The sequence below is a fragment of the Lepus europaeus genome, chromosome 19 (genome assembly GCF_033115175.1).
Source record: "Lepus europaeus isolate LE1 chromosome 19, mLepTim1.pri, whole genome shotgun sequence".
In the NCBI taxonomy this organism is placed as follows: domain Eukaryota; kingdom Metazoa; phylum Chordata; class Mammalia; order Lagomorpha; family Leporidae; genus Lepus; species Lepus europaeus.
Genome location: NC_084845.1, coordinates 6,527,758 through 6,535,242, shown reverse-complemented (window position 1 = coordinate 6,535,242; position 7,485 = coordinate 6,527,758). Strand labels below are relative to the sequence as shown.

The window sequence follows — 7,485 nt, the reverse complement described above, 5'->3', positions numbered from 1 at the left end:
GCAGGCCGGGACGCCGAGGAGCCGCGGGGCCGAGCAGGCGCGGCCGGGACCGGAGGCCGAGCCCCTCGCGCTGCCCTGGGGACGGAGGCCGCGCCCGAGCCCGGCGCCCGCGCCCCCCGGAGGCGGTGCCTGAGCCGGCCGGGCCGCCGCCCCCCGCGCGCGGATCTCTGAGCCTCGAGGGAGCGCCGGGGTCCCACAGCGCCGGCCTGGCGGGCGGGCGGCCCCCAGGGCAGAGGATGGCGGGTGGAGGAGGAGCCGGGGCGCCGGAACTTCCCCTCACACACGGCGGACGGAGCCCCTCACAAACATGGCTGCCGCGCTGGGCCGCCCCACCCCGCAGCGGCGCCGCCACGCCCCACGTGACCTCCAGCCCCTCACAGCCGCGGACGACCGCAGCGACGCCCGGATTGGACAGCCAGAAAACGACCCGCCTTCCAGCGAGGCGTCTCTACGCACGCGCATAGCACTGTAGCCAATAAAAAGACAGAAAGCTGGCACTTAGCCCGTGTTGCGTCACTTCCTCCGCCCCTGTACGGAGGGATAAGAAACCCTGCAGCGAAGCTTCCTTCTTTCCCAGGCAGCTGCCGAAGATGGCGGAGGGGCAGGTGCGGGCTCCTGGCGGGCCGGGGCGGCGTGGGGCTGGGGGAGATCCAGAACGGGGCTGAGGTGGAGCCTCCACCCACTCTCCCGTGCGCTGTGAGGCTTAAGGTCAATAACAGGACCAAGTGGGGGAAGGGGGCCTGGCGCGGGCGCGGGCTGGTTACGGGCCGGGCTGTTGGGACCCGCGTGGCCCGGCCATGGCTCTCGGACGCGTGTGGCGGGGCGGCGAGCTGAGGCTGAGCCGCGGGGGAGCGCCAGTCTGGGTCCCCTCCGGGTGTTGGTGACTCCGGGGGGCGGTGGGTGCCCTGGCTCTGGGGCGGAGGGCGGTCGTCTGGGTGCTCGAGGTTTGGCCGGGCGGCGCCGTAGACCAGGCTCGGGGTGACCACGTCCCAGCCGTCGCCCAAGTCCGCCGACAGCTCGGCTCGGCCCCGTGCTACGAGGTCCCTGCATTTGTTCCTGCAAGTGGACGTGCGAGCAGTGGGCGGGGTTCGAATCCCAGCTCCGAGCGCAGCGTGGGCCTGGGGGTGGGGGCGTCTCGTCCCTCTGAGCCCTCCCTTGTGTCCGCAGGTCCTGGTGCTGGACGGCCGAGGCCACCTCTTGGGCCGCCTGGCGGCCATCGTGGCCAAGCAGGTGCTGCTGGGTAAGTGCGAGCCCGCAGCGCTCGCTGGGCGGCCCGAGGTCCGTGATGAGCAGCAGTCACCATCTTTCGTTTGAGTCTCGCGGCCGTGAGATCAACCCCATGCACCGCTCTGAGACCTGCACGGCGCCGGCGTCCGCTCCGCGCCCCCGCGGCCCGGGACACAGGCGGCCCGGCCCCCCAGTGCCACGTGTTCTCTGTTCCCCCAGGCCGCAAGGTGGTGGTCGTGCGCTGCGAGGGCATCAACATTTCCGGCAACTTCTACAGGAACAAGCGTGCGTGGGCCGGGGCGCGGGCGGGGGCCGGGGCGCGGGCCGGGGCCGGCGCCTCACGCTCTCCCCTCCCGCAGTGAAGTACCTGGCCTTCCTGCGCAAGCGGATGAACACCAACCCCTCCCGGGGCCCCTACCACTTCCGGGCGCCCAGCCGCATCTTCTGGCGAACCGTGCGAGGTGAGCGGGGCCTGGGGTGGGGCGGGGGGCGGCGCCGGCCCGTGATGAGCACTTCTCCCACGCGTGTTCGAGTCTCCCGACCGTGAGATGACTCCACATGCACTACCATCTGAGGCCCCGCAGCCTCCCCTGCAGGGGGCGCCCCCGCGGGCCCCGCTGAGCCCGGCCCTGTGCTCCGCAGGCATGCTGCCCCATAAGACCAAGCGGGGCCAGGCCGCGCTGGACCGGCTCAAGGTGTTCGACGGGATCCCGCCGCCCTACGACAAGGTGAGCGGCCCCGCGCCCCGCAGGCCCCGCCGCGGCGTCCGTGATGTGCACTCCTACATTGTTTGAGCCCCGTGAAACCAGCACCGGCTGAGACGCCTGCGCGCCGCCCCGCGGGCCCCCGGCGCCCCGGCCCCCCAGGTCCCTGAGCCCCCGTCTTTCCTGACAGAAAAAGCGGATGGTGGTGCCCGCGGCGCTGAAGGTCGTGCGGCTGAAGCCCACGCGGAAGGTGAGCGGGCGTGGGGAGGGGGCGGGCCGCGCTGGCAGATGATGTCTTCACTCACGATGGTCTGCGGAGGCCTCTGGCGCTGCCGACAATGCCAATGGCTCAGCTGATGCCAGCAGGGAGCGCGGGTGGTTGTGGCCGCGGGACGGGACGGGACGGGACCTGGGGTCTACAGCTCGGCCTCTCGCCCTCAGTTTGCCTACCTGGGGCGCCTGGCCCATGAGGTGGGCTGGAAGTACCAGGCCGTGACGGCCACGCTGGAGGAGAAGAGGAAGGAGAAGGCCAAGATCCACTACCGGAAGAAGAAGCAGCTCATGGTGAGGGCCTGGAGGGGGCTGGCCTCCCTCCCCGGGGAGGGTGCCCCAGCCGCGGCCGCTGACCGCCGTCTGCACCCCACAGAGGCTCCGGAAGCAGGCCGAGAAGAACGTGGAGCAGAAGATCAGCAAGTTCACAGAGGTCCTCAAGACCCACGGGCTCCTGGTCTGAGCACAATAAAGACTTGGTTCCTCACTAGCCTGGCTGCCCTTCCTCATCGCCTCCTGGGCACGCGAGGGCCGTAGTGACCGCTGCAGGGCGCAGCCCCCAGGGGCCCTGTGGACGGGGCTGGTCTGAGACACGCAGGGCTGAGCTGGCCCCAGCTGAGAGGGGCCCACACTGGAAGGGGAGTGGGGTCTGGCTGGGCCACATACTCTGCAGCTGTTAGAATGGGAGGAGAGGCTGGGCGCCCTGAGCCTGGTGTTGTAGGAGGTGCCTGTGCAGGTGCAGGCCGGGAAGGGGGCAGCCACGGGGCACACCCGCTGTCCTCAAAACTTCCTGTGTTGTGATCAGAAGCAAATAAATTATTTTTGAAGAAACGTGGTGTCTGCAGTATGTGTGGCTGTGGAGACAGCCTGTGTGCACGGCGCTCACAGGCGGCCGTGTCCCCCTTCTCACAACAATCAAATTCGGGCTGCAGGGCCTGTGCCTCGCCATTCTAACCCAGCTGCAAAGTATTGCCGGCGCCGGCCGCTCCAGGCCAGGCTTCCTGTAGGAGCGTGGACCTAGGCGTTTTGCAAGTGGTAATGGGGCCTGGAATACAGGTGTCACAGCCTTGGGCCAAGGCTTCGTCTTGTTCTGCCGCAGTGGGCCTGGGGAGTTGGGGGCTGGGCTCCCTAGACAGGTTGGAAACAGCGAGGTAGGAGTCACAAGTGTACGTGTGCAGACTCCGTGAGAATTTTGGGGCCCCGCCGAGAGCACCTGGGCTGAACCTTACAGGGTGGTGTGGTGTAAGTGGGCTGTGTAACACTGGACCTCGTTATTAATCCAGAAAGTCACAGGTGGGGAGGCGGGTCTTAGCAGTTGTAGCTGGTTTTGAAAGATTTGTGTCCTGATACAAAGAACACGATCAGTTGGCCAACAGGGACACCAAGGGGTCTTAGCCAGTGACCACGAGGGACTTCGCCGGCCGCCCGGGCCAGGCGGCTCCACAGGCAGCACGCACGGGGAGGTGACCGCGAGAGGGCCACCCGGGGCGTCTCCGCTGGCCAGCCCACCGCATGGAGGAGGCCGGGGACGGGCCCCGCTGATGACGATAACCAGTCCACTGGGCTTCGTTCTGGACAGCCAGTGCTCACGCCGCAGATCAAGCAGTCACCTGTAGCCAGCACCGGGGTGCGGACACGGAGCGGAGGCTGGTGTTGCAGCTCCCTGCGCCTCCAGACGGCCGCGCCCCTCGGGGCCAGGCATTTTGTCCCCTTACCATCAAAATCGCACACAATCCGCACAGAGGAAGGCACACACCTCGGCCCAGCAGGTGCAGGCCGCGGCCCGCGCGTCCTCCCGGTCCCTCAGGCTCACACACGCGGCACAGAGCCGGCAGTGCGATCAAGACTCGGGCTCCGACCACCGCCTGGAGCCCCCACCCGCTTGGGCAGCGGACCAGTGTACGGGGCCCAGCTCTCAAAACCTCAGAAATGAAGTGGCTGGCGGCCCTCGGACTCTGGCAGCCGCAGAGTGGCCGGGGGCGCCCAGTGCCTCCAGGCGCCGTCAGCCCCACGGGGCGTCTCAGCGGAAGCACCCAGGTCCTGAGAGGCCAAAGGCAGGTTTCGAGCGCCAGCAGCCACGTGCTGGACCGCGGAGCGCGCCGGACGGAACACGCGGACCAGCCGCTGAGTCGCCCCCTAAGCAAAAAGGACACCCGGGGAGCTTCCATTCAACTCTCGAAGCTCGTGGGAACCCCGCCCCTCACAAAGATGGCAGCGCTACAGCCACACAGGGGGCTGCCTGGGGGTCACCCACCCAGCAAAAAGACGGCGGCCACCAGCTCCGCCAGGGAGCTCCTGGGGGCAGAACCATGAGGTCCCCGAATCCCACGTGAACCTGCATCCCTCCAGCAACATGGCGGCCTCCTTCTGACTCTCGCGATAACACAGGCGGGCTCCATGCAGGCCACGCCTTCCCATCCTGAACTAATGCGCTTGGCGCCAGACTCTCGCGAGAGTCCGCCGCTTCCCACCCACCCGCATCAGCTCCGCCCTATCACGGCCGCGTCGGCGCAGTTCCCAACTCGCGGGCTTGGTTAGCGGCGCCTGTCCATCAGAGTCGTGCTGCCCCGCCCCTGACGTCACTTCCTCTCCGGCCCCTGCTCAGTCGATAAGGAAACCCGGACGCCGGCGTCGCTCTCTTTTTTTTTCAGGCGGCCGGCAAGATGGCGGATATCCAGGTATGGTCTCCAGGCTGCCTCCTGGGTTACGGGGTTCGGTCCGGGATGGGGCCCCGCGCCCCGGGCGGAGGCCAGCCCAGTGACCGGGGGTCCGCTTGCGCGGAGCGCGCGTGCGTCTGCGTCCGCCTGGCCGAGGCCGCCCAGGCCCGCGGGCCGCGCACGTGGAGTGCCGGCTCCCGCGTTTACAGTGCCGGGGTGGGCTTTTCGGGGCGCTCGGGCCTCGAGGGCTGGTCCTGTGCCAGCCGGGCGCCCGTCGTTGCGGTGTCTGGGTGAGGAGCAGGCGGCGGGGCGGGGGCCCCCCGAGTTCCCGGCTCACCGGCCTTCTCCGCCCGCCCCTGCAGACCGAGCGCGCCTACCAGAAGCAGCCGACCATCTTCCAGAACAAGAAGAGGGTCCTGCTGGGGGAGACGGGCAAGGAGAAGCTCCCGCGCTACTACAAGAACATTGGGCTGGGCTTCAAGACGCCCAAGGAGGTGCGCGGGGAGCCCGGGGCCAAGGCTGGGGACCCCCGGGGCCCCGCCCACCCCTGCGGGGCGGCCCCGCCCCCTGCTCCCCGGGGCCGCGCGTCCAAGGCTCTCTCCCCTCCCCCAGGCCATCGAGGGCACCTACATCGATAAGAAATGCCCGTTCACCGGAAACGTCTCCATCCGGGGCAGGATCCTGTCTGGTGAGGGCCCGGGGCGCGGGGAGGGGGCTTCGCTTTGGTCTCGGGCGGCCGGACCCCTGACCCGCGCGCTGCCCCGCAGGCGTGGTGACCAAGATGAAGATGCAGAGAACCATCGTCATCCGCCGCGACTACCTGCACTACATCCGCAAGTACAACCGCTTCGAGAAGCGCCACAAGAACATGTCGGTGCACCTGTCGCCCTGCTTCCGGTGAGCGCGCGGGCCCGGCGGCCGGGGGCTGCAGAGGGTGCGTGGGCCGGGAGCGCCCCCCAGCGGGCGCGGGAGGGACGCCGAGGGCGGCGCTGAGCCCGGGCCTCCCTCGGACCTGCGGCCGCCGGTGAGCGCCTGACCCAGGGGCCCTGGGAGGGTGCCGGGGTCCGTGCTCGCCACGTCGCCGGGGGTGGGGAGGGGTCCTGGGCGGCCCTCTGAGACCCCCGCCCGCCCGCCCGCAGGGACGTCCAGATCGGCGACATCGTCACGGTGGGCGAGTGCCGGCCGCTCAGCAAGACCGTGCGCTTCAACGTGCTCAAAGTCACCAAGGCCGCCGGCACCAAGAAGCAGTTCCAGAAGTTCTGAGGCCCGCGCCCGCCCGCTCCCCAGACAAATAAAGCGATTTTCCCACTCGCTCGCCTGGCCTGCGGTCTCTGCTTTACGGGGGGAGGGGGGCGCTCCCCGGGCTGAGGGCCCGAGGCTCCTGGTCACCCCCGCCCAGGGCTGGGGCTGGGGTACGGGGTGAGCCTCCCGGTCCTTGCCGCCCGCTGGGGCTGGGTCAGTATGGCCGGCTGCTCGGCGCCCGGGGCAGGGGCAGCGGCTGTCCCCTCACTGGAGGGCCGTGGTCTCCTGCACCGTGAGAGGGGAAGCGGGGAGCCCCTCCACCCCGCTCCCCGGGGGACAGGTCGTCTCCCTGTGGTCGCGGGCTGTGGGTGGTGGGGCCGCGCCGTCCGCTGGCTTCGGCGCTGGGGTCCCCAGGTCCCTGCCCCCCATGCCTGTACCAGGGTCTGAGGTGCGGCACTGGTACGAGGGTTGGGAGACAGGGCCGAGAGGAGAGAGCCGGGCCGCCGCCGCCCACCGCCCGCGACGCCGCCTTTTACCCAGCCGGGCGAGGGCGGGGGTTCCTGCCGGAGGAAGTGGCCCGGCAGCCAGGGGGCAGGGAGGGGCAGGGAGGGTCAGGGGGCGCCGCCCAGCCTGCGGCCCGCACGCGCACCCCACCCTGTGGCTGGGGTCGGCCGCAGGTGTTTCCGTTGGGGAGGGGCCGCTGTGTTTACGACAGCGGCCCCGCCGCTCCCGGCCGGGGTCCCGGACTACCTGGTCTGGAAGCCTGGTGCGTGTCCCGGAGGGTCCTCGCCGGCCCGGAGTCACCGACCGGGGAGCGATCCCCGTGACACCGAAGGGTGCGGCTCAGCCATCGCTCCTGGCTGGAATTGAGTGACAGCCGCAGCCCCCGCCCTCCGCTCCGCCCAGCCGCAGCCCCCGGCCCGCGCTGTTCCCTCTGCCTGGAGGGCCGAGCCCCTCCCCACCCCCTCACCATCTCCTTCCTCTTCACAAAGCCTCGGAGCGTCCAGGGGCGGGACAGGTGGAGCCTGCTTGCATTTGCTGTAGGATCTGGTGGAGGCGTCGGCCCGCCGGCAGGTGCGGAGCAGGTCGCTCCGTTGGGTGGATGAACTCGTTCCCCGCGGAGTTCCTGGGCCGACTCGGCCCGGTCTTTTCTGCAGTGCTGAAAAACAGCAGGTCGTTTGTTCTGCCCTGCGGCTCGCTGGCTGGGGACCCACCCTCACCCTAACCACACAGCCTCCCTCTCCCAATCTGTGAAATGGTTTCCTGCCTCCCTGCGCTGTGGGGAGGGTGCAGCGAGCTCACGTGGGACCGTGGGGTACAGCCGCTGGCTCTGCCCCATGGTGTCGGCTCCAGGGGACCAACGACAGCAGAGAGGCCAGGGCCAT

At 69.8% G+C, this 7,485-nt stretch overlaps 2 protein-coding genes and 3 non-coding genes across 5 annotated transcripts; all 5 read left to right on the top strand.

Moving 5' to 3' along the window:
- The first annotated feature begins 559 nt into the window (after window positions 1-559).
- On the top strand, window positions 560-2,691 carry RPL13A (ribosomal protein L13a). The gene is made up of 8 exons (XM_062176331.1): window positions 560-605; window positions 1,168-1,240; window positions 1,447-1,512; window positions 1,587-1,688; window positions 1,870-1,955; window positions 2,122-2,181; window positions 2,373-2,495; window positions 2,578-2,691. Exons 1-8 carry the CDS (start codon window positions 591-593, stop codon window positions 2,662-2,664), a joined length of 612 nt encoding a protein of 203 aa, XP_062032315.1. The 5' UTR covers window positions 560-590; the 3' UTR covers window positions 2,665-2,691.
- Window positions 1,276-1,359, top strand: LOC133748953 (small nucleolar RNA Z195/SNORD33/SNORD32 family). The gene has a single exon (XR_009864548.1). It is a non-coding gene; the product is annotated as a small nucleolar RNA Z195/SNORD33/SNORD32 family (small nucleolar RNA).
- Window positions 1,723-1,807, top strand: LOC133748952 (small nucleolar RNA Z195/SNORD33/SNORD32 family). Its single transcript, XR_009864547.1, has one exon. It is a non-coding gene; the product is annotated as a small nucleolar RNA Z195/SNORD33/SNORD32 family (small nucleolar RNA).
- On the top strand, window positions 2,215-2,297 carry LOC133748956 (small nucleolar RNA SNORD35). The gene has a single exon (XR_009864549.1). It is a non-coding gene; the product is annotated as a small nucleolar RNA SNORD35 (small nucleolar RNA).
- A 2,076-nt stretch (window positions 2,692-4,767) lies between the features above and the next one.
- On the top strand, window positions 4,768-6,173 carry RPS11 (ribosomal protein S11). The gene is made up of 5 exons (XM_062176339.1): window positions 4,768-4,879; window positions 5,221-5,352; window positions 5,471-5,546; window positions 5,626-5,755; window positions 5,998-6,173. The coding sequence occupies exons 1-5, from the start codon at window positions 4,865-4,867 to the stop codon at window positions 6,119-6,121; spliced, it is 477 nt and encodes a 158-aa protein (XP_062032323.1). The 5' UTR covers window positions 4,768-4,864; the 3' UTR covers window positions 6,122-6,173.
- The last annotated feature ends 1,312 nt before the right edge of the window (window positions 6,174-7,485 follow it).

What these genes read in the sequence shown, in the direction of transcription:
- RPS11 (XM_062176339.1), top strand. An exon ending in GCTTCAAGACGCCCAAGGAG is followed by an intron (nt 5,353 to 5,470) that starts GTGCGCGGGGAG and finishes CCCCTCCCCCAG; the next exon opens with GCCATCGAGGGCACCTACAT. An exon ending in CCGGGGCAGGATCCTGTCTG is followed by an intron (nt 5,547 to 5,625) that starts GTGAGGGCCCGG and finishes GCTGCCCCGCAG; the next exon opens with GCGTGGTGACCAAGATGAAG.
- RPL13A (XM_062176331.1), top strand. An exon ending in GGCCAAGCAGGTGCTGCTGG is followed by an intron (nt 1,241 to 1,446) that starts GTAAGTGCGAGC and finishes CTGTTCCCCCAG; the next exon opens with GCCGCAAGGTGGTGGTCGTG. An exon ending in GGAAGAAGAAGCAGCTCATG is followed by an intron (nt 2,496 to 2,577) that starts GTGAGGGCCTGG and finishes TGCACCCCACAG; the next exon opens with AGGCTCCGGAAGCAGGCCGA.